Here is a 26,459-nt window from a genome sequence, read left to right on the forward strand (position 1 = left end):
CCCATGTCTTCCACCGGGCGAGGTATCTCCGAAAATCGGGGAAATCCCATTCGTGTTCGGAGCCCGGCTCCAACCCGCCAACGTCTGAGGTCCCCACGGACGCACCTGTGTGCGCCCCGAATCCAGAAGTTAAAGATCCAAATGTACCTCATTGAGGTACTTAAGGCCACTTTACTTGTGACAGATTACGTGGTTAGAATGATTTTTAACTTACCTGGGTGGTTTTCCCATGGCTTCTGATTCACCCTTGGTGAAACCAGGCGTGAAGGGCCGGATCAGGCAAAAAGAAACAAAATAAGTTGCATAAAAAAAATTGCACGAAATTAAAACGCAAAATCAACCCACCGTTCCACCCTGCTCCGATGTCTCCCTCTCCGATCTCCCCTTCTTCACCCCCCCCCCCCCCGATGCCCCCCCCCAATCTCCCCTTCTTCACCCCCCGATCTCCCCTTCTTCACCCCCCGATCTCCCCTTCTTCACCCCCCGATCTCCCCTTCTTCACCCCCCAATCTTCCCCTCTCTCCCCCCGAACTTCCCCTCTCTTCCCCTCTCCCCCCTGATCTTCCCCTCTCCCACCTGATCTTCCCCTCTCCCCCTCCCCGTTCTTCCCTCTCTGCCCCCCGTTCTTCCCCTCTCCCCCCCCCCCCGATCTTCCCCTTCCCCCCCACCCCGGTTCTTCTCTACTCCCCCGATCTTCCCCTCGTCTTCCCCCCGCCCCGATCTTCCGCTCCAGCGCCAGATGACGTCTCGCTCTCTCTTTCTCTTTCTCTCCCCCACCCACCGCGTTGCAGCTCCTGATGGCAGCCAGCCTGTCAATCAGGCTGGCTGCCCGGCACAAGACCCAGAGAGCACGTTAATCACCATCAATTACAATACGATCGCTTCGGAAACTGTAAGGTTTGTTTATTCGGCACCTTCACACCCCCGCTGCCAACCCGCCACCATTTCAAAATTGAGCCCAAAGAGTCTGCAAAGGGATATAGACAGGTTAAGTGAGTGGGCAAGAAGGTGGCAGATGGAGTATAATGTGGGGAAATGTGAGGTTATTCACTTCGGTGGGAAGAATGGAAGAACAGAATATTTTTTAAATGGTGAGAAACTATAAAATGTTGGTGTTCAGAGAAATTTGGGTGTCCCCAGACAAGAAACACAAAAAGTTAGCATGCGGGTACAGCAAGCAGTTAGGAAGGCAAATGGCATGTTGGCCTTTATTGGAAGGGGGTTGGAGTACAAGAGTTAGGAAGTCTTACTACAGTTGTACAGGGCTTTGGTGAGACCTCACCTGGAGTACTGTGTACAGTTTTGGTCTACTTATCTAAGGAAGGATATACTTGCCTTAGAGGCGGTGCACTGAAGGTTCACTAGATTAATTCCTGGGATGAGAGGGTTATCCTATGATGAGAAATTGAGTAGAATGGGCCTATACTCTCTGGAGTTTAGAAGAATGAGAGGTAATCTCATTGAAACATACAAGATTCTGAGGAGGCTAGAGAGTTGTTTCCCCTGGCCAGAGAGTCTAGAACTAGGGGGCATAGTCGCAGGATAAGGAGTTGGCCATTTAGGAGTGAGATGAGGAGGAATTTCTTCATTCAGGGGGTTGTGAATCTTTGGAATTCTCTACCCCAGCGGGCTGTGGCTGTTCAGTCATGGTGTATATTCAAGGCTGAGATAGATAGATTTTTGGACTCAAGGGGAATCAAGGGATATGGGGATCAGACAGGAAAGTGGAGATGAGGTTGAAGATCAGCCATGATCTTACTGAATGGTGGCGCTGGCTCGAAGGGCTGTATGGCCTACTCCTGCTCCTATCTCTTAAGTTATTGAGCTCTCGGTATCTGACATAAGCTTCTCTTTTGTGCCTTATCCCCCCTATATGCTCCTTGATGTCCAGGGGCTTTAGATTTGGCAGTCCCACCCTTGTTCGTTGTGGGAACATATTTGCTTTGAACCTTCACTATCTCCTCCTTGAATGCTTCCCACTACTCTGACACTGATTTACCTTCGATTAGCTGTTTCCAGTTCACTTTTGCTAAATCACATCTCAGCTTAGTAAAACTGGCCTTTTCCAATTGAGAACTTTTATTCCTGGTCTATCTTTGTCCTTTTCCATAGCTATACTAAATCTAACTATGATCACTGCCACCAAAATGCTCTCCCCCGATACTTCCACCTGCCCAGCTTCATTCCCTAAAACTAAGCCCAGAAATGTCCCCTCTCTTGTTGGGCTTGCTATGTATTGACTAAAAAAGTTCTCCTGAATGCATTTTAAGAATTCTGTGCCCGCTACACCTTTTTCACTGATTCTATCCCAGTTAATATTAGGGTAGTTGAAATTCCCTACTATTACTGACCTATTTTTTTTTGCACTTCTCAGAAATTTGCCTACATATTTGCTCTTCTTTCTCCCTCTGACTGTTTGGGGGTACATTCTCAGCCGTGTGACTGCCCCTTTTTTGTTCTTCAGTTCAACCCATATGGCCTCATTTGACGATCCTTCTAACATTTCATCCCTCCTCACAGCTGTAATTGTTTCTTTAACCAAAATTGCGACCCCCCCACTTCTTTTTTTATCCCCCTCTCTATCTCATCTGAAAACCCTGGAACCAGGAATGTTGAGCTGCCATTCCTGCCCTTTAAGCCATGTTTCAGTAATAGCTATGATATCATACTTCCACGTGTCTATCTGTGCCCTCATCTGCCTTATTCACAAGACTCCTTGCATTGAAGTATATACCATTAATCACTGCCAAACACCTTTGTTGTCTATTTTATAGACTTTATTTCTTCTGCCTTCCAAACTCACTTGCTAATTTTCTGCCTTCCATTTCCAGCTCTGCTTTTCTCCCTTCTGAATCTACACTCAGATTCCCAACCCCCTGCCAAGCTAGTTTAAATCCTCCACAACAGCACTAGCAAACCTCCCCGCGACGATATTGGTTCCGGCCATGCAGTCAGCAGTTTCAGAACATGGGCTGGGCATTGCGGCATCACAGGAAGGGAGAGGAAGTCACTGGGCACTGTGGTGTGCCACTTTGCAGCCAGAGGCAAGAGCACATCTGGCAAGTGTCAATCACTCATTTTGGTTTTAAAATGTGACCTGTTTTGTTGAGTGCCCCTCTGTTTTAAAATAAAAATCACAGCTTGTCTGTTTTAAATTAACTTGCAATATGTCTCACTCTTTCTATTTGCTTGTTGTTAATGGCAAGATGAGGTAAGGAGTAGACATCAAGGAAGTTTACTTTCTGCCCACTGACTAGGGAAAGGTGTATTTGGCAGAAAAGAAATTGGAGGGAGTGGGCAAATAGGTTTTCTATCAGCTTTTAAGCTCTTTTCATCTCCCCTGCCCCAGCTTCCCCCTAATAGTTTATAGGTTTGGTGTATCTCGGTGTGACACTAGGCCTTAAAAAACAGAAGTCTTCTGGGTTCCACTGAATGGCCCTGTGGGTAAATGCACTATATAGAAATACATAGAAGTTACAACACGAAACAATTCATTCAGCCCAACCAGTCTGTGTCGGTGTTTACCCTCTACATTTATCTGCCCTGTTCCCATATCCCTTGATCCCCATTTCCTTCATCTACATATCCAATGTAATCTTGAATGTTGACATAGTTTCTGCCTCAACCACTAACCATGGAATTCCACAGCCTCACAACTCTGTGTGTGAAGAAGTTTATCTTGTATCTGTGGCCCCTTGTTCTAGACCCTTAATACTGGAAAGAGTCTGCTGCTATCTACCCTGTCCCATCTTTTCCTAATTTTAAACACTTCTTTTATATCGCCCCATAATCTGCAATAATGACCAGATAATCTGTTTTTAGTGATTATTGTTGCGGGATTAATATTGGCCAGGATACCGGGGAGAACTCCTAGATTTGTGTTCAAGTCTCTGGAGTGCAACTTGAACCCAAGACCTTCTGACTCAGGTGTGCATGCTACCACTAAGCCACGGCTAACACCGTCTTGTTAGAAGGTCGTGGGTTCAAGCCCCACTCCAGAGACTTGAGCACATAACCTAAACTGACAATTCAGTGCAGTACTGAAGGAGTGTTGCACAATAAGTGGTGCCGTCTTTTTGGATGAGACGTTAAACCGAGGCCTGTCTACCCCCTCGGGTGGATATTAAAGATCCCATGGCACTATTTTGAAGAAGAGCAGGGAACATAGGAACAGGAGTAGACCATTCAGCCCCTCGAGTCTGCTCCACCATTGAATTAGATCATGGCTGATCCGTACCTCAATTACCCGCCTTTGCTCCATATACCTTGATACCCTTACCTAATAAAGATCTATCGATTGCTTCCACAGCCTTTTGGGACAGATAATTCCAGATTTCTACTACCCTTTGTGCGGACAAAGTGCTTCCTGATTTCTCTCCTGAATGACTCAGCTCTAATTTTAAGATTATGTTCCCTCGTTCTTGATTCCCCCACCAGAGGAAATAGTTTCTCTGTATCTATCCTATCGAATCCTTTTAACATTTTAAACACCTCAATCAGATCAACAACAAATACTTGCACTTATATATCACCTTTAAAGTAGTAAAACGTCCCAAGGCGCTTCAATCTTCAATACTTAAGGGAATACAAACCAATTTCATGCAATCTGTCCTCATAATTTAATCCTCTAAACCCCTGTGTCATTCTGATGAATCTGCACTGCACCCCCTCCAAGGCCAATTTATCCTTCCTGAGGTGTGGTGCCCAAAACTGAACGCAATACTCCAGGTGGGGTCTGACCAAGGCTTTATACAACTGAAACATACTTTCCTCCCCTTTGTAACCCAGCCCCCTGATAAAGGCCAACATTCCATTAGTCTTTTTAATTGCTTTTTATACCTGTCTATGAGCTTTAAGATTTGTATACTTGGATTCCCAAATCTCTCTGCTCCTCTACAGTTCCTAGTTTCTCACCATTTAGAAAATACTCCGATTTATCTTCCTTACGTCCAAAGTGAATGACCTCACTCTTGACCGCATTAAACTCCATCTGCCATAGTTTTGTCCACTCACTTAATCTGTCTGTGTCCCTTTACTTACTGTCCCTTCTAATTTAGTGTCATCTGCAAACTTGGATATACAACTCTCTATTTCTTCAATCTAGTCATTAATAAATATGGTGAAAAGTTGAGGCCCCAGAACAGATCCCTGGGAAACACCATTTGTTTCATCCTGCCAATCTGAGTACATACCCTTTATCCCCACTCTCTGTCTCCTACCTCCCAACCAATTTTTAACCCTAGCCACAAGGCTACATCCAATTCCGTGCGCTCTCATTTTTGTCAATAATCTTTTGTGTGGAACCTTATCGAATGCCTTCTGGAAGTCTATATAGGTAAAATCCATAGACCCTCCTTTGTCTACCTTATTAGTGATCTCAAAAAATTCAACTTGATTAGTCAGACATGACTTACCTTTAACAAAGCCATGCTAGCTCTCTCTGATCAGCTTATATTTGCTCAAGTGTTCAGTCACCCTATCCTTAATGACAGATTAATTTCCCTGGTGTCTACTCAATATTTATCACTCAACCAACACTTCTGGTCATTTATTTCATTGCTGTTTGTGGGACATTGCTGTGTGCGAATTGTCTGCTGCAGTTCCCTACATTACAACAGCGACTGCACTTCAAAAGTACTTAATTGGTTGTAAAGTGTTTTGGGACATCCTGAGATCATAAAAGACGCTATATAAATACCGGTCCCTTTTGAAATGCATGCTGGCTACTTCTAATTTCTCTTTGTGATAATTTCATCTTTAATTAGAGACTCTAAAATTTTCCCTACCACAGATGTTAAACTAACCGGCCTGTAATTACCTAGATTAGTCCTGTCTCCCTTTTTCAAAATGGGTACTACACCAACACACAATAAAGCTCTAAAATATAATTTCTAGGATAATTTCTTCATCTCCCTCAGGATCCTAGAATTTACCCTGTCAGGCTGTGATGCTTTGTCTTCCTTGGCCCTCTCCTATTTCTCATCTACATGCTGCCCCTCACTGACATCATCCGAAAACACGACGTCAGATTCCATATGTACGCTGACGACACCCAGCTCTACCTCACCACCACCTCTCTCTACCCCTCCACTGTCACTGATTTGTCACAATGCTTGTCCGACATCCTGTACTGGATGAGCAAAAATTTTCTCTAACTAAATATTGGGAAGACAGAAGCCATTGTCTTTGGTCCCCGCCGTAAACTCCATTACCTAGCCACCGACTCCATCCCTCTCCCTGGCCACTGTCTGAGGTTGAACCAGACCGTTCGCAACCTTGGCGTCTTATTTGACCCTGAGTTGAGCTTCCAACCACATATCCGCTCCACCACCAAGTCCTCCTACTTCCACCTACATAACATCGCCCATCTCTGCCCCTGCCTCAGCTCATCTGCTGTTGAAACCCACATCCATGCCTTTGTTAGCTTTAGACTCGACTATTCCAATGCTCTCCTGGCTGGCCTCCCACCTTCCACCCTCCATAAACTTGGGATCATCTAAAACTCTGCTGCCCATTTCCTAACTCACACCAATTCCATTCACCCATCACCCTAGTCCTCGCTGACCTACATTGGTTCCTGGTCTGGGAACGCCTCGATTTTAAAATTCTTATCCTTGTTTCAAATCCCTCCATGGCCTCGCCCCTCCCTATCTCTCTAACCTTCTCCAGCCTTGCAACAATATCTACACTCCTCCAATTATTGCCTCTTGCACATCCCTGATTTTAATCGTTCCACCATTGGTGGCTGTGTCTTCAGCTGCTTTGGCCCTAAGCTCTGGAATTCCCTCCCTAGACCTCTCCACCTCTCTACCTCTCTCTCCTCCTTTAAGACACTCCTTAAAACCTACCTCTTTGACCAAACTTTTGGTCACCTGTCCTAATATCTCCTTATGTGGCTCAGTGTCAAATTTTGTTTGCTAATCCTCCATTGAAGCACCTTGGGACGTTTTACTACGTTAAAGGCGCTATATAAATACAAGTTGTTGTTGTTGTTTAGCCTAACTGACTTACTTAAAATTTTCCTTTTATCCATCATATCACTCACCTCGCTCTCGACCACTTCAGGATGCACCTATTCTCCAAAATGGTGGCTGATACAGACCAGGAGGCTCCTCTGTCTTGAGTTGGCTGATATCAGCTGGGGCTGCAGTTCAATTGCCCTCAGTGACCAAGCTAGGAGAAAAAAAATCAAATAGTGTTCTCACTCATGCTCCCTATCCATTGACTCTTGCTGGAAAATTGTGTGTGTGGACTTCGGGTGAGTACAGGATCAGGCACTGCTGTGATGTTCCCCAGAGCTGAATAGCTTGCAAAGAACTATGGGCTCATGTGGAATATGGCCACTCGGCCAATGCGCCGGTATTCTGTTGCAGCCAGAGTCTGCTCTTTCAGGAAAGGAAAGCACAGGTACTGGCAAAAGCAAATCTTCTTAGTGGAACTTTTGTGCTAAGCTTACTGCTGATGAGGCAGTGATGTCTGAACGCGTTTCGTGCCAGGGTGAAAAACTCGCTTACACCAATGTAGTCATTAGGATATGTAATAAATGATGACAAAGATTATAATAGGCTCAGCCAGAGCAGTTTGTATGGTAATAAGTAGCATGGGGGGTTCAATTATGTTTAGAATTACTGCTGTCTGTGTGCTTTAACACAATAAGTACAAGCAAATTGTGCTTAGAGATGGGAGGGGGATTATGCAGTTCAATGCTTTACAAGATGGATGCAATTTTTAAAAATGTATTCATCCAATGTAACAAGCGTGCAAAATTGTTTTTCTGTGTATTTTCCCCTCCCCTCCTGTAGGACTGTTTCAATGATGAGGCTCCATGGGCGCTGGCTGCTCTTTGGTATCTCTCTCAAGTGGCTAGACTAATCAAGTGTGGGGGGCCACCGCAGCCAAGCGCACCCGTCTTCAGCTGGTATCCAGTGCTTAGAAGCGTGAACCCTGGTTGATTTTCTTTTACCACCTCAGCTCAGGCATCGAAGCCAATCATTGTGACCATATGGCATTCAAACTGAAATTAGTAACTAGCTACAGATTAGGGATTGAAGCTGGGCCTTATCAGTCTGTATGACTTAATTTTGCAGAAGGCAGTTCTTCTATCTACTAGGTCATTGGAGCACTGTTTATGTTTTTAAGATTATGCCAGGTGTTGCCCCCCCCCCCCACCACTACTCCTGCCACAAGGAAGGGAACATGCAGATGAAATAATAGGAGAGCAAAAATTCAAGTGCTGAATACATTTGTGTCTTGAGCGTTGATAACTGTGATGTTGTATTTAGCTGCTATTTTTCCCTTGTATGTAGAAGAATTTGGTGTGCCATTCACCGGCCTGAATCAAGTTGAAACATCTTTCCACCCTGTAGACCGCTGTGACCCAGCTTTGAGCAGTTCTGGCTTAATGGATGATTACTTGCTAGTTTCAAACACGATGAAGACGACTGTTGCAGTGGCTGCCCTACTGCAAACACCAACAAATCACACACCGAGCGCCCCCCAATGGGAGAACTTGGGCCGTGACGCAGGAATTCCTGCGTTCACAGAACTGTTCCCACCAGCCTGCGGGAACTTTGACTTTCCAATGGGCGCTGTGGTGCTTACTAACACCACCACAACCACCACGAGTGCTGCTGACCCGCTTATTCAAGCTCCACCGTTAGAACAGCCCCCTGGAAAAGTTAAGCCTGCAGAGGAGGTTACAGAAATCACTCAGACAACAGAATCCCAAGTGGTAAAAGTGGCCGTGGAAAAGAAAAAGAAAAAGAAAAAACGTTCGCATCCAAAAGGAGCCCAGGTGCCAGTAGTGGACCTGCAGGCTAAAGCTAAAGAGGTCCAAGGAATTCTTTCTGACCAGCGGATAGAAGGGCTGTCCGCAGGAGGGACACGGGAGCACAAGGGAAATGTCGTGAACATCGAGTGGGCATGTAAGCAGGCATCAGGGGTGCAAGTAAAAGCACAACAGATGGATAGTGTACCAAATCAAAGTATTTGGGCATCTGGAAGTGCAGAGAGTAAAATGGCACGTCTTCCATTGCATAAAACTAAAACCCGTTCAGAGGGCCATGAAGGGGCAGTTGTAGGGAGCCAGAGAAGCGAGGCAGCTCATTCAGACAGCCAGTCACGGGTGGAGGCAACCTCAGAAACGGAATGGACAGAGCACCCTCTGGATTATTGGAGCAGAGAAATTACCTCTTCTGAGTCCCACCAAATATCTGAGGGGGAAGAGGTAGCAGCACCTCCTTTAGAACATTGGGGTGAGGAATTTACTCCCCCCAAGTCACAGAAAAAATCTGAGGTAAACGAGGTAGCACTGACTCCTCTGGAACTTGGGGGTGTAGAAAATACTCTCCCTAAGTCAAAGGATGTGCCTGAAATAAAGGAGATGGAAGGGCCTTATCTAGAACATGCAGGTAGAGAAACTGCTTCCCCTGGGTCAAAGCAAACAACTGAGGTGAATGAAATGGCAGAGATCCTTCTAGAACATGGGGGTAGAGAAATTACTCCCCCTGGGTCACAGAAATCCTCTGAGGTGAAAGAGACAACACAGACCCCTGTGAAAGATGGAGGTAGAGAAAATACTTCCCCTGAGTTCCAGCAAACATCTGAGGTAAAAGAAATGGCAGAGACCCTTATAGAAAATGCAGGTAGAGAAACTACTCCACTTGAGTCAAAGAAAGTGCCTGAGGTGAAGGAGATAGAAGATCCTTCACTAGAGCATGTGGCTAGACAAACTATTCCCCTTGAGTCAGAGCAAATGTCTGAGGTGAAGAAAATGGCAGAGACCTCTCTAAAACTTGTGGGTAGAGAAGCTACTCCCCTTGAATCAAAACAAACATCTGAGGTGAAGGAAATGGCAGAGACCCCTCTGGACCATGTGGATAGAGAAACAGGTCCCCTAGAGTCAAAGCAAACATCTGAGGTGAAGGAGATGACAGAGACCCCTCTGGACCATGTAGATAGAGTAACGGGTCCCCTAGAGTCAAAGCAAACATCTGAGGTGAAGGAGATGAAAGAAGCCCCTCTGGACCATGCGGATAGAGAAACAGGTTCCCTAGAGTCAAAGCAAACATCTAAGGCGAAGGAGATGACAGAGACCCCTCTAGACCATGTGGATAGAGAAACAGGTTCCCTAGAGTCAAAGCAAACATCTGAGGTGAAGGAGATGATAGAGACCCCTTTGGAACATCTGGATAGAGGAAAAGGTCCCCTTGGGTCAAAGCAAATATCTGAGGTGAAGGAGATGGCAGAGACCCCGCTGGAACATGTGGATAGAGAAACAGGTCCCCTTGAATCAAAGCAAACATCTGGGATGAAGGAGATGGCAGAGACCCCTCTGGAACATGCAAGTACAGAAACCACTTCCCATGATTTACAGAACACTTCTGAAGTGAAAGGGGTGGTCGAGACTCCTCTAGATCATTGCTGTAATGAAATTACCTCGTTTGAATCACAGCAAAATTTTGAGATAAAAGATCCTGTTGAGAGTCCTCTAGAATGTTGGAACAGAGAAACTGCTCCCCCTGAGTCGCAGCAAACATCTGAGGTGAAGGAGACGGTGGAGAGCCCTCTGGAATGTCAAGATGAAGTCACCTTTTCAGAGTGCACTGATCGAGTCACTCCGCCTTCTCTGAAACACGAAGCACCAAAACTGCTGAATGTTGACGAGGGGAAAAGTTCAAAGGCACCATTGAAAAAAGAAGGAGGAGCAAAATTCCTCCAAAAACGAGGAATCACTAAAGGTGCTTCACAAAGGGAGGTTGGAGCAAAAGTGACCCCCGAACAGCACAGGGCCCCAAAGGCCTCAACGCAACCAAAGGGTATGAAGGCCCCAAACCAACGTCAGAGAGGAGATGTTAAGCCTGTTGAGCCAGAGGAGCTTGGAGATATAAATGCTCAGTCTGACCAGCAAGGGCATCTGGAGGAGGGTCCTCGTCAAGATGAAGGTGTGTTCCACCAGTGATAAGAATGCTTTTCTTCCCCCCCCCACCCCCTCCTAGCTTCAACTTACAAAATTCTGACATCAGGATTTCGAACTTCCTGGATTGGCACAGCATGGTAGCTACTTTTTGGCTCACTAAAGCGCCCATCACTTTGCATGCACCATTTCTCTTGAACTTGTAACTAATCCGTTGCTTACTAACCACAAGCATCCTGTTGGCTGAAACTAGCAACTTGTGTTTGCCGAATATCTTTATGACCCACAGCATGGTAGTTGCTTGGTATAAAAATGATTTCGGGAACAGTTGCTGAGGTGGTCTTAAATTCATATTTACATTGGGAGGAGGGGAGAGGAAGAAGAGAAGAATAAAAAGGTAAGTGTTAACTGTGTAGCTGGATATTATATACCTGGATGTTGTAAGCCAGAATTGTGTCTGTCTTCCAAAATGAAAAGTCATCCAGGAAACCAATATTTTGGAATACATTATCACCTTGGTTGTCTGCCATAATGTAGGGACCCTTCCCCCATCCTAGGTGGATAGTCAGAAATCCCCAAATTTATATGTATTTGTTTAGTAATGTCGAAGGTATGCGAATGACGGGAAGATAAGACAATACAATTAAATGAAGAAACATTAGCAGACAATGCAGAGGTGGTGTCTGACACAAAGATTGGTCCCTGTGAAAATTCTGGCAGTTAATCAGGAAGGTGGATAATGGAGGTATTACTGTTTGGGCTCTTCCCTAACACTTATTTCATGTTCACCACACAAAGACGTTTCCCATAAGCAGACAATCTCCTATGAACCAAAATCTGTTTCAACAATAACCCCCTAATTGTGGTATGACTCACTGAAAAGTCAGTAATAAGGGATCATCAATTCAAAATTGTCAGAGTGACGGGAGGAGTTAAGAGAAATTTCAGATTCTTGGAGCATAGAGTGCTTTGCCACAGGGAGCGTTTGAGGCAGAGACCATTGTATTTTTAAGGTAAATTTGGATAAATATTTGAATCAGAGGAAGATATAGGACTATGGGGAAGGAGCAGGGCAATGGGATTAGTTTGGGCTTGCTCTAGCATACAACTGGCACAGGCATGATGGGCTGAATGGCAGCCTCCCGTGCTTTCAGCCTCTGATTCATTGTTGATTTCTGGTGAATACATGAGGTGCTTATTACATTTATCCATCACTTTTGATAAGTGAAAAATAACCAGATCAATTTGTACAGGCTAAAGCAACTAGACAGATTTATTTATAGTTTGAATCTTACATAGAAGCCTTGGGACACAGCAAGATATTGCAACAGCCTAATAGTTTAAAAAAACCAATAAAAATAGATTCAATTCATCAAGAGTTAATTAGTCTGCAAAGAGTTAATGCCTTTTTTAAGCAATGTTTCTTAGGTCTGGTAAGTAGCAGGATGTTTGGATGAATCAGTCAGGTTCACCTCTTAGTTGACCTTCAAGATAAGATGTTGTATCTGGACGATGCAAATTCCAAATCACCCATGGAGTGCTGATCTCTTGCCAGACATAAAGCTGAGCAACCAGAGCAGTGATCCATGCCGTGGGGCATCTTTCATGTTATAGCCATTTTCATAACATAGAGTGAAGGTTTACTAGATCTCACATGGGTGAGGTGTCCATGGCTGGATATTTTCCATTTCCCCTATATATTTCCTTTAATGGCTCTGCACTTGAAGAGATTAAAATTATGTACTTCACAGTTCCTCAAGAATACTAGAGGGATGACCTTGATGGGCTGAATGTTTTTTTCTCAGCCTTGAGTTTTTCTTACGTAATTATTTTAAAATCCATTGCAAAAGGGCTGAGGCCTACTCTTGAAATGATCATGAAGCATTAAATCTGGTTTAACTGCTAAAAGCCTTAAAAAGGGTTATGGTTTAGGATAAACACTGTGAAATACAAGAATGTGACCTGAAGGCAAAGTGTAATTGATTATTATTTTGGTAATTTAACTTTTATTTCCTCTTGAACTGTTCATCCTAGTTATTGGGGCTCCTTGTGTAGAAAGGAATGGGCTTAGTGGAATGGTGCAGCATTGGGTTTAAACTTGTGTGTACGTGGGACCCCCTGCGAATATTGACACTCCAGGAGATGCCCCTTGCGCTTATAGAATTATAGAATCATACAGCACAGAAGGAAGCTATTCGGCCCATCGTTCCTGTGCAGGCTCTTTGAAAAAGCTGTCCAATTAGCCCCATTCCCCTGCTTTTTCTCCGTAGTCCTGCAAATTCTTCCTTTCAAGTATATATCCATTTCCCTTTTGAAAGTTGCTATTGAACCTGGTTCCACCATCATTTCAGGCTGTGCAGTCCAGATCATAACAACTCGCTGCATAAAAAAAATTCTTCTCATCTCCCCCTGGTTCTTTTGCCAATTATCTTTAATCCATATCCTCTGGTTACCGACCCTCCTACCAGTGGAAATAGTTTCTCCCTATCTACTCTATCAAAACCCTTCATAATGTTGAATACCTCTATTAAATCTCCCTTAACCTTCTCTGCTCTAAGGAGAACAATTTCAGAAAGGATGTCAAGGCCTTGGAGAGGATGCAGAAGGGATTTACCAGCATGGTACCAGGGATGAGAGAATCAGTTATGTGGAGAGACTAGAGAAGCTGGTATTGTTCTCCTTACAGCAGAGACGGTTAAGGGGAAATTTAATAGAGATGTTCAAAATTATGAGGGGTTTTGATCAAGTAGATAAGGAGAAACTGTTTCCACTAGCAGGAGGGTCAGTAATCAGAGGACACAGATTTAAGATAATCGACAAAAAAGCAAGGCTGGAGATGAGGAGAATTTTTTTTATTCAGCGACTTGTAATGATCTGGAATTCATTGCCTGAAAGGGTGGTGGAAGCAGATTTGACGATCCGGATTCTTTCCCCTCAGTCTGGTTCAGTAATAACTGAAGTCGAATACATTTTAAAGTTCAACACATCTTTAATAGCAGGGTTCTTAGTCTGCAGCATTGATTTGGACTCCTGATAGAGTCCCTCTATGCTGGCAGAGCAAGAACAAAAGCATACAGAAATCCACACGTTTTTATACAAATCAATAGGGTTGGAACATACTTAACGAGGGTCAACACCAATCATAAGCCGGGCATAGGTTGCCATGCGAGGTTACATTATTTCCGGCCAATCATAAATCATCATGTGCTGACCATGTTGCTGTTAGACATCAAAGGGAATAACTTCCTCACTTTCCAACTTAGAATGTTCTTCCCTGTTCCTTCTGTTCCTTATCTCCCAACCTGGAATGTCTTTCAACTTTGGCTAAGCTCGATACCTATATTGATCTGCCATAAACATGGAGACATTCAGACCAGTCCTTGACTCACATCAAAGACCTATCATTGATAAGACAATGCAGGCCTGCTGACTAAGCAAACATATGGCCCAGCAGGAGGGCCAGGCCACTTGTATCAATCTCAGTTACTAACTAATTAACCCTTTCTAACCATTTTGCATTCTGCTTCTTTGCCACGTAGGCATTTTAATATTTTACCGAAAACTGACCACGTAGGGATTCTCATTCCCCCTTTTATCATTTTATGATAACCAATTATTACGGTGCTCACTGGTTCTGTAGGTTCTGCAGTGCAGCAACATTTAAGTAAGCAATAAACTATAAGAATTATAACAATGAATATGACTAGCCCTTGAACTAGAGAAGTCCCAATAGAACACAGACATGTTTCATCAATACGCCTTTGTACTCTTATCTGTTCTCAGGAACAGACTCCTTCTAAACATCTCTCAAGTAGGCTGCGAATGTCCTTGGTCAGCTAAACCTATTCATGTTAGTTTGAAAAGGCTAACATAGTCAAATATCCCATGGTGCTTTATATTTTGTTTCCAGCCTAACTAGACTGAATGGTACCTTTCAGACCATTTTACACCTGTGAATTGGTGCCCTCCCCATTATATCCCTTAATCCAAATTCTCCCTACAATATCCCGTTAGATGCTGTACCTCATCTTAACCAGGTTCCCTTCGTGTTGGCCACCAGTCCGGGTGGAAGAGAGGCAGAGCATCTGATAATCCTATCAAACTATAATTGTCTTCCCTTTTACATGCACCTTACCCCAGCGGGTGCTACTCCCGGTACCATTAAGATGTCTTCTTAGTTGAAACCACAGAGACAATGGGGACATTCTCACCCAGGCTCTGTTTTACTACCTTTGCCAAACCCTTCATCCTCTGCTTACATTTATTACATGCAATGAAAATCAAGAAGCACATTACAACAAACTGCACTACGACTAATACATATGAAATTAATCTAATCCAAGGATGGATCTGTATATTCAGTCCCAAATTCCAGAGGTCATTTCACCAGGTGGTGACTTTAATTTGGTCAATGTCATGCTTAATGTTGTTATTGTCCTGTTGTAGGTTATAATAAACCTTCTGGGAGAGGCGTATCTCCATTCGCAATGCTTCCAAGTATTTAGGCAACAGGGGTGTCAGATACCCAAATGTGTCCTGATATGCTTTTAAGTCCTTTCTGACATTCTCAGAAACTTGTACGGTGGTGAGGTTATGCCGGTGTATCTCTACCAGTTCCTCGGGTCCAATCCGAACCAGGACTTCAGAAATGGAGTAGAATTCTGGACTTAAAATATCACAAGTTAGATTGGCATATTTAAACGTTTTCAAATTAGTTGTAACACAATATGCCCTCTCCGGCATATACCACTTAAGTGGGTTTTCGATCCGCCTCTAGGGCCTCCATGGTACAGTTAATATCCTGATTGGTACCAGTATTATTAAACCCACACTGTGCTTCTAGGCTGTGTCCAACACTATGTGGACACACAGTGACAGCATGTCTAGTAACACATCCCTTTAATTTTGTTCCAGCCAATCAGCTTAAATCTACGTCCTCTAGTTCTTGAACCCTCTGCTAGGGGAAACAGGTACTTCCTGTCTACTTTATCTGGGCCACTCATAATCTTGTAATTTTGTATCCATCGTACGGATATCTTCTAAATATTGTTTCTCCCAATTTTATTGTTAACTGATGGGAACCTAACCCGGAATTTTGGAAATCCAAATTACTGTGTCCCTCTTTACTTTAATTTCAGTCCTTTTGATTGATACCAGTGTTTCCTGACTGTTTCATTAATTAGTTGGTTTCTCTATGGACCATGTGTCAGTGCCTTGTTTAAAAGGATTTCTCACTCGCCTGGACCACATTAACCATTTTCCTGTTGTGCTGTTGTCAAGTAACTGAGCCTGTCTGAGACTCATTCTTCAATGTATCTTCTTCATGTATCTCCGCATACTAGCAGCATCTCATAGGAATGAGCTTAGTGTTCTTGGATATTAACTTTCTGCTGGCCAGTCTCTTCTTCCTCATGGTATTTCCGAACATTTTCCATGGCACACATCATATGTCCTGTAGGATTCAGTCCTGTAAAAGCAACTGGTTTGTTTAAAGAGTGGTTGCAATAGCTCACCAGGCCACAGGCCTTTGTAATCATGTTCTTCATCCTGATCTCCGTTTCAGATGATGGCAACATACATTTGTATCTTTTATGTCCACTGTAGCCATTCTTAGGTTTTCAGGTTATCTTATCAAAAAGATCAGGGGTGTCTAGAGTGCTTATCTCCCCCTGCATGGTCCCGATGTCAGGGTAGTGGCCAGGCTATTGAGTGTAGTTTTCTCATTATTCATTATAGGCAAGGACACAAATATCTCCACGAGAAAGCTATCAATTTACTATTCTCAACTACACTTTCCTGACTTCCACTAGATTGTATATTTATGCCAGATTGATTTTTTTATCATGCCCAATTCAATGACTTTAGAGAAATTCCCATATCTCCCCACCTCGAGCACTCTGTCTCGGAAGACAACAAATAGGCTAAAACAAAACAAATCAAAATGTTTTCAAAAGAAGAGAATCAGGTTGATATCACCTCACTGTGACATTTGGTATCCGCTGATGTCTGCAGCTAAGGTCTTAAATCTTTAACACCACTGGATCGTTTCCTGCACCAAATTTCTCCAGCAAAGGTTGCACCGTAACTTTGTAACTACTCTTGGTAATCCTGCACCATCAACACTTACGTGGTCCCAAAAAAAACCAGGGTCACCTGTTTTAAAAGAAACACAGAAAATCCATTGCGGCTCTTCTTGAGAGCCCAAGTGATTAATTTGTCAAATCTTCATTTATTATTTATTTATCCAAAGGAATAATCCCTATACCCAAAACAAATTCAGAAAACAAAACAGGAGAGAGAATTTGCCTAGTTCCACTCTCTCTGAAGCACGCAGCCTGTCTGAAATAAACACTGTCTCTCCCACATACAGATGTACGCAGGGCTGCAGACTGGAATTTCTAACTCCAAGTCCTAATCTCTGTGTTTTCAAGATGTAACCACATTAAGCAGATATCATTAGTAGCCGCCTGCTAAGATACGTTATATTCCTCTTTTATTAATTTATTAATGGTTTGGGCATGTGTTTCTAGCACTGTAGCTATCCTTTGCAAATATATGGTCAGCATTTGATCCTCAGACAATTCCTTATCTGTATTTTCATTTATCTTTTAATATATCTTTAATGCGAGACCCTAAATCTCTGACCTTTTGATCTAATGTTGTCAAATCAATGGTGTTAACAACTAAGGCAAAGGCAGTTGCTATATCACTTATCACAGATCTTTACGTCTCCATATTTGCCTATCTCTTTTTACGATGTCCACCTCCATTCCATGTCGCTCTTTGTTTTAACACTTGAGTTAGGAGGTGTTGATCTAATTGTTGAGTTTTCTTAGCATTCTCAATGCGAGTTATATAATGTGTCAGGGAAGGTCTCCCCTCTTTGGTCAGATCTTGTATTCTACTATTAATTTCAAATAAAATTGAATAGCCCCAGAACTTGTCAAAACTTCCTTATCATACTGTGGCAGGGTAAAACTGATAGGCGTTTAGTACCCTGTGTCAGTACATAGCTCAAGTAATGGACTTCCAATTGTCTAACCTATGCTTCCTTTTCATATGATTTGTTTTACATTCCTTTCTTATCAATTTTTCACAGTAGCGTGAAAACTTATATCTCAGTCAATTGTAGCCTTTGGCATTTCCGAGTGATTGGGACAATTTTACTAATATAACCTATACCAATTATTACCTCATGTTCACCTGTGTTCTGGGCAAGCCTCAGACAGTTCTCAACCGACTGGGTCATTTCTATCTGTTTGAACTGGTCTTGGCATGACAGTCTGGCTTCTTGGGATGGAAGGGGTTAATATTAACTTGCTCTTGTGGTAGGAGTAACTTGAGCCTTCTCCCTTTTGAGATTAAGTTCCCACCTTCAAAATTTCACTTCACACAGGTTTGACTGATTTTTTACTTCTCACATTTGTGGATGGCTTTATACTATATTTTTGCACACTATTTTTTCACATACTTTTAGTGGGTGTGATTATAATCAACGCTGCGAGCTGTTCCAGCTTTCCGACTTTTCCTATCACAATGATCCTGATAGTTTTTTAATCTATCCCGTTAATTTTTAACCTCTTTTTAAACCACAGCCAATCACAAAATAAACATTCAAAATGCCAATTTTTTGAAGATCCCATGTCTGGAATTTAACATGCCCACACTTTATAAGAACCAGAATTTAATAGGTCACTTAACCTCAATAACTCCAATTTTAATTCGGCAGTATCAGAATTAAACACACGACAAGACAGATACATTACACAAAGGAAGAAAACACACAAGACACAGTAAGAAGGGGGCGTAGCCCACAACACCGACAAAAAAAAACACTGATCAAAGACAGGCTTTTTAAAGGGACAGTACACTGAAACAACAAAACCTTTCTTTTTCGGGTCTCTGTCTTTTAAACATTTGTCTAGTCACTTAATTCTATCCATTTTTTCTACAGTACTGTCTCCATAAAGCAATTAGTTCTTTGGCTGTGGTACCTCTGTTATTTTTCCAAATTAATTCCTGAGCCTTTTTGGCGGCATCTAAGTTTTATCAATAGTTCCTGTTTATATCCAATCACCAGGAACTTAAACCCTGACTACCCTCAGTGATATTAACCACTGACCTACCGCTTACAAGTTATTCCCTCAGTGATATTCGACCACTGACCTCTTCCTGCTATTTCTGTGTATTCGCCAGACTGACCTGAATCTTGTAAGGACACCACGCGAGTGTTAGCGATTGGACGATTCGTCGTCAGACTGACGGATTGGAGGAAAACCGACGTAGTAAATTAAGACTACTTACATCGGGGCGCCATTTCCTTCCTCCGTGTCTGAGACAATCCGCCTCTTACTCCGCGAACTCTCGGTGAACGACCGTTAAGATCCCACCGCTGCCACCAAATGACGATCCGGATTCTTTCCCCTCAGTCTGGTTCAGTAATAACTGAAGTCGAATACATTTTAAAGTTCAACACATCTTTAATAGCAGGGTTCTTAGTCTGCAGCATTGATTTGGACTCCTGATAGAGTCCCTCTATGCTGGCAGAGCAAGAACAAAAGCATACAGAAATCCACACGTTTTTATACAAATCAATAGGGTTGGAACATACTTAACGAGGGTCAACACCAATCATAAGCCGGGCATAGGTTGCCATGCGAGGTTACATTATTTCCGGCCAATCATAAATCATCATGTGCTGACCATGTTGCTGTTAGACATCAAAGGGAATAACTTCCTCACTTTCCAACTTAGAATGTTCTTCCCTGTTCCTTCTGTTCCTTATCTCCCAACCTGGAATGTCTTTCAACTTTGGCTAAGCTCGATACCTATATTGATCTGCCATAAACATGGAGACATTCAGACCAGTCCTTGACTCACATCAAAGACCTATCATTGATAAGACAATGCAGGCCTGCTGACTAAGCAAACATATGGCCCAGCAGGAGGGCCAGGCCACTTGTATCAATCTCAGTTACTAACTAATTAACCCTTTCTAACCATTTTGCATTCTGCTTCTTTGCCACGTAGGCATTTTAATATTTTACCGAAAACTGACCACGTAGGGATTCTCAGATTCAGTAGTAACTTTCAAAAAGGAAACGGATATATACTTAAAAAGGAAAAATTTACAGGGCTACGGGGAAAGAGCAGGGGAGTGGGACTAATTTTATAGCTCTTTCAAAGAGCCGACACAGACATGATGGGCCGAATGGCCTCTTTCTATGCTGTATAATTCTCTAGTCTGCACATAACTGAAGTCCCTCATCCCTGGTACCATTCTAGTAAATCTTCTCTGAGCTCTCTCCAAAGTCTTGACATCCTTCCTATAGTGTGGTGCCCAGAATTGAACACAATACTCTATATGAGGCCTAACCGGTGATTTATAAACGTTTAGCATAACTTCCTTGCTATTGTACTCTAATCATGAAGGGTTTAGATAAAGTAAATAAAGAGAAACTGCTCGTATTGGCGGAAGGGTCGAGAACCAGAGGACATAGATTTAAGGTGATTGGCAAATGAACCAAAGGCAACATGAGGAAAAATGTTTCTGCGCAGCGAGTAGCTATGATCTGGAATGCGCTGCCTGAAAGGGTGGTGCAAGCAGATTCAATGTGGCTTTCAAAAAAGAATTGGATAAATACTTGAAGGGAAAACATTTTGCAGGGCTATGGGGAAATGGGGCTAACTGGATTGCTCTTACAAAGATCGGAACAGGCTCGATTGGGCCAAATGGCCTCCTTCTGTGCTGTAACCATTCTATGATTCTATGCCTCTATTTATAAAGCCCAGAATCCCATATGTTTTTTTAAACAGCCTTGTTGACTTGTCCTGCCACCTTCAACGATTTGTGAATGTGAGCCCAGGTGTCTCTGTTCCTGCAACCTTTAAAATTACACCATTTAGTTTATATTGCCTCTCCTCATTCTTCCTTCAAAAATGCATCACCTCACTCATCTCTGCATTAAAATTTCATCTGCCATGTGTCTTCCCATTTCACGAGTCTGTCTGTGTCCTCCTGAAGTCTGCTACTGTCCTCCTCATTGTTAACGACATTTCCAAGTTTTATGTCATCTGCAAACTTTGAAATTTTGCCTTGTATACCCAAGTCCAGATCATCAATATATATCAAAAAGAGTTGTGGCCCTAATACTGACCCCTGGGGGACACCACTGCATACTTCCCTCCAGTCTCATAAACAACCGTTCACTACTCTCTGCTTTCTGTCTTGTAGCTAATTTTATATCCACACTGCCACTGTCCCTTTAATCCCAATCAAGTTTTTCAGAACCCAGCCCTTTATGCTTACTACCATGTTCTCCCAGGGACACCCTCTTGCACTAGTGCCACACTCTTCCTGCAGACCCCCTTTCCCTTTGCAAGCTCTTCTTGAGACTTTCCCCTCCCCTCCCTTACGCACACTATCATGCTAGTCTGGAAACCCCACCCCCAACCCCCTGGCCACACATTTCCACACTCTCCTGGGGGTTCGTCCTCAGAAATATATGATTTCCCGGGCACTAACGTCCAAAAGGCAGCATCAACTTCCCAAAGGAAAGCAGTGGTGCCACTGCAGAAAATGTTGTAATATAAAATTCTACTGTTATCAAATACATAAAAATTGAGAGAATATAGAATTCATAATTATCGCGACACTGCATGCGATGTGTGGTATACAGAAAGGTAGAATCTGATGTCCGTGTGGATCGCGGATTGAAAGCATTTGACGTATAGGGAGGAGGTTCCCTCACCAACGCCTCTAATCTCTCGGTGAGTTAGATCACCAGTTTATTTTGTCTCTGTTTGTTTTTCTGTGAAGTCCAGTGACAGCAGATTTTTTTTTTCCTCCCGCCATGATTCACTACGCTTCGTGCCATGATTCACTACGCTTCGTACCATCCCCAATGTTCTGAATATTAAGTGGCTCTGTTTACTGTTCGAATACCAAATGGGTCACTGTGTATGCAAGTCAGCTCACAGATCTCCTTCAACCTTCTGTCTGTATCTATAACTTAGGAATTTTCCAGAATGAATTGCATACTGATAGATTTTAAGTTTTGAATTTAAACAAACTTGATATGTTTTTTATTTAAATATTGCTAAAATAAAAAATTGAACTCTGAAATGCAAGGAAGCAGTAAAGTGGATTATTGAAACAAACTTACTTTTAGGGTAGTTGTGGCAATTTTTTTTAAGCCTTTGGTGGCTTTCCTTGTGTTATATCGCATATTTTGGTAATGTTAATTCCCCAATCAGTTTGGTCTACTTTTGTGCTGAAATGTCAGGAAAAATTGTCTGGTAATTAGACTGAACCTTGTACTGTAGCTTAGCAGTAAAGTAAGGAGGAGAAGGAACTTGCATTTATATAGTGCCTTTCACACCTTCAGGATGTCCCAAAGCACTTTACAGCCAATGAAGCACTTTTGAAGTGTAGTCACTGTTGTAATGTCAGGAAAGTTTGTGAATTTGTATCTGCCTTCCATCCTGGTTTTCTCCTTAATTGAATGTACAATATTAAAGCCCAATACAGGTGATTGGATTTCATTGCCTGAGAGGAAATGGTGTAAACATCTAGTATTTCAAAATCCTGCTCTTTATTTATATTTTGTCTTTCTTTTTCTATATATGTATAAAAAATAATTTACATCTGCTGAACCTCTCAATCAGATTCCAACCTGTAACTCACACAAACCATCTGAACTTCTTGATCAGATTCTAATACTGTAATTCACTTCTGGTATCCATTAATCTATATGGTATATAGACCATCAGAACTTCTAGATCAGATTCCAATCTGTAACACTGTACCAGGTATCCATTGCATATTGTATATATAATGCGGTACATGGGACATGTGTTGTACTCAAAACTCACTATAAGTACCTGTTCCTCTAGTTACTGTGATGGGTATTTTCAATGTTAAAGGTGGCATACAATAGTTGCTATTTTATAGTGACCCTGTAATTACGCAGTCTGGTCACTGGGTTCCCACAATTTTGTCGGTACTTTCTCAAATTTTTTCAAACGCCATTTTATCCTCAGTAACTAAAATTTTGAAAGTTCACTGTAAAGGGTCTAAACAAAATGAAAGATTCAAAAATTACATATTTCTTAACTTTCAATTTATCAGTTGAATTGTCTTTCGTGCCTTTTAATTAAAGTTTTCACTTGAAAGTCTCAAGCTCTCCCAAAAGCTTGGACTTGATAATTTGTCCAGAGCTATGACTTCATGGGCTGAATTTGGATTGTGCAGTCTGAGGTGCACTTGGATGTTGTGGGTCTATTCTTAGCACCCTGTGCCAACATGAATGACTGTGGTGCTTCTTTAAACAGTGTCCTGGTTTTACTGTTTCCATTCATAGGCACATCATTTCTTATTTGAGAGTTTTCTCATATCTGTGCCAATCATCAATAAATTAACACTCCATTGGGTTGCAGAAATCCCTAAATGACAGCATCACACAATGCTTAAACTGGAGGAATGACAAGAACCTTGCCTGTGTTGATACCATATTCCCATTACACATCCACTCACACTGGAAAGGATTTTATTAAAACAGCTTCATTCACATCACTACACATGGTCAGCAAGGAGGAGGGGGTTCTGTAGCCAAGGGGGTACGGTAGTATAATGGTTATATTACTGGACTAGTAATCCAGAGGTCTGGAGTAATAATCCAGAGAACATGAGTTCAAATCCCACCATGGAGGTTTGAGAATTTGAATTCTGTTTTTTAAAAGAAAATCTGGAAATAAAAAAAAGTGACCATGAAGCTTGAATCGCCATTGGTTCACTTAGGGAAAGAAACCTGCCATCCTTCACCAGTCTGGTTTATAAGTGTCCAGTCCCACACCAATGTGGTTGACTCTTAACTGCCCTTGGAAGTGTTCTTTCTCCCCGCCCCCACCCTGCCCCAAACCTGGTTCTCTCCTACAGGCGGCGACTCGTGTTACAGCACAAATTCTTGGTATTTCATCCTTGCTCTTCATCTGGGCACTTAGACGGTGGGTTTCAGCAGACTGTTCCTCTGGGATGTTAAAGCCTGATCCTGTGCACACAAGTACACTTTTCAGCAGGAATCGGCTAACAATTGCAAGCACAAACCCAGGCTGGTTTTACTCACTTCTCACTAGCTCAGTAGCACTGAGGCCAATTGTTGTGTCCCAATTGTTGCTGTCAGCTAACTCAGCAGAGCTCCAGGATCAAACCTGGGACTGCCCTAGTTCATGTGGCTCATGAGTACACTGCACAGTGAACTATCAGTGGAGTGACCCAGCAGGAGCAGTGTTTGCCTTGCAGGGGCCCATACATTTTATTAGACAATGATACGAAATACTATCTACTTAATCTGGTATCAAATATGCACATGTATGATCATGAAAACACAATAAGTAACATAAAAAGTTGACAAAATGATCAGAGATCAACTGTTACCGTTGCGTAGTTATCCTTTCACTAGATCCACCTGGAGCCCCTTCAATTGCATGGGTTGTACAGTCCTAACGTTGCCCCGGACCCAAGCAAAATTCAGTAAAATCTGTCTCTCCTCTTCCTCACTTCCCCCCCCCCCCTCCCCTCTTGTGGACACGTCGTTTTGTAACCCTTTATGACCACATATCTCATGAACTATTCAGTACTCCCAAATAATATATTAACAAGAGTATAGTGCATTCTGAATTTTACCCTTTCACAGATGTTCAGCTGCCTGGCCTTGTCTCTCTCCCAGCATTGCAGCAACGTATAATGTGGCCTGTCAACCAATTGAAGTGGAAATCAACTGCATCAAACTGAACCTCAGGCTGAATCTTAGTCTGCCAGTAACAGTCTCAAGGACAGCAGGTCAGGCTTGATCATATGCTGGCACCGCCTCCTGGTTTGCACTCTTTGTTTAAAGCAGGGCATTAGGCTGGTGTCATTCCCGATCCATCTGTCAGAAATGGTTGAGCCATTACCCTTCTCTACCAGCCTTCTCTGTGAACCGAACATCAGATAGCATGAACTCCCCTGTGCACAATCAAGAACGTTTTACAGGTAACGTGTAACGTGTGCTGTTTAGTGAAGACATTTGCCAACAAGTTTCTTATTCCCTCTTCTCTGTCTTCTTCCCTGAAGGTATTGACTCTTGCTGGGGAGGGTACCACAGGTGTCCTCTGTACCTCAACCAACTGATTGAGGCATGTGTGAACCTAAACAGTGAATTTTGGCAGTCCATTTGAATGAGAGCGATGCATCACAGCTGAGCTGATTATGTCCTCACCAATGTATTCCACTAGGGGCCTGTAGAAGTGGAGTAGCTGTGGGAGAACCATATCACTGCAGCACTGTAAGAGTAAAGGAGAAATAAATATCTCCCCTCTTCTGCCAGCGCAGTCGCTTGAGGCAGTTCAGTGGCAGTTGGAAAGCCAACTTATCATCCCATGCTGCAACAGCTGATTTGCCAACCCCAAGGGGAAAAAAATGAACAAATGCATATTCCGATGGATAGGTGAGGAAGACACAGTACTATGAGACTTAGGAATTGGAATGCCATGCTGGAACATTCTGGTCCATTTTGACCACTGGTCACTCTTGCACAGTGTTTTGCTGCTAGTTGCAGAACTGCATCAGCAGAGGCTTTAGAGCAGATTGTGCGCCGAGTATCGGGAGAGAAATCCATTAAAAATGTACATGTTACAGCATTGTCTTCATGTAGCTAACTGTTCACTGTTCATTTACCTGAAGATAATATTGTAGAATGCACATTCCAGTAATTGCACTGACGTCCCAGTTAAATTCATCTCATCACCGGTGTACGGTTTAATTATGCAATGGGGAGAAAATAATCTTCACTGACCAGTTCCATAGAGGCAAGCAGCCCTCCAGTAACTTGCCCAAGTGGCCATGCATTGTGTGAGCCTAGACATTAAATGTTAACAGGTCATTTAACTGTGACGGGAGAGAAAGGAAGAGGGAAAGAGAGTGTGTGGGAAAAATCACAGCCAAGCCTGATCCTTTCCACACATACCCACTGCCAGTATGAGTCATTGATGAGTGCTAATTTTAAAAAAATATTTTCCCCTTCCTTAACCAAGGGTCACTGAACCTGATTGTAGCACCCCAACTATATGAGATTAGCTCATGCCGCAAAGACTGGAAAGCAACCTGTATGGCTCCGTGACATGCAAGGTGGTATGTCTACCACCATCAGGGGAGTTTGTGTCCCTGTGTTTAAATTAATAGGTGGCATCAAAATCTCTACCAACCTACTTTTGTGAGGTTATAATGTGCCTGTTGTCATCTCAAAAGTTTCCTGTTGTTTTTCATTGCATTCATTGAAAAATGAATGAACTCCTGAACTCTTTGATAGAAAGCTGTTCCAGCCAGCAGTTGAAGTACCTGTTGACGTTTGGGCAGGTTAAACTGAAACCAGTCTATAGTACCTGCCCTAAGGACAATTACTTTCAAGGGTACTCAGAAATGAATCTCAGCATTAGGGGCTCTTTTTAAGTTGTACCTCCATGCCATGCTTTGATTCTCTTGCCTGAGAACATGGGTAGGTGCAGG

At 42.9% G+C, this 26,459-nt stretch overlaps 1 protein-coding gene across 9 annotated transcripts in view; it reads left to right on the forward strand.

The window, feature by feature from the left end:
* Positions 1 to 26,459, forward strand: part of LOC137312378 (microtubule-associated protein 4-like) — a 365,287-nt gene that overhangs the window by 241,193 nt on the left and 97,635 nt on the right. For 8 of the 9 annotated variants that reach the window (XM_067978952.1, XM_067978971.1, XM_067978985.1 and 5 more), the window contains one exon: positions 8,307 to 10,943. In XM_067978952.1, coding sequence (XP_067835053.1) covers positions 8,307 to 10,943 — 2,637 coding nt within the window. The remainder of the gene's footprint in view (positions 1 to 8,306; positions 10,944 to 26,459) is intronic. The other variant, XM_067978964.1, reaches the window with a different exon arrangement.

The sequence above is a fragment of the Heptranchias perlo genome, chromosome 3 (assembly GCF_035084215.1).
Source record: "Heptranchias perlo isolate sHepPer1 chromosome 3, sHepPer1.hap1, whole genome shotgun sequence".
In the NCBI taxonomy this organism is placed as follows: domain Eukaryota; kingdom Metazoa; phylum Chordata; class Chondrichthyes; order Hexanchiformes; family Hexanchidae; genus Heptranchias; species Heptranchias perlo.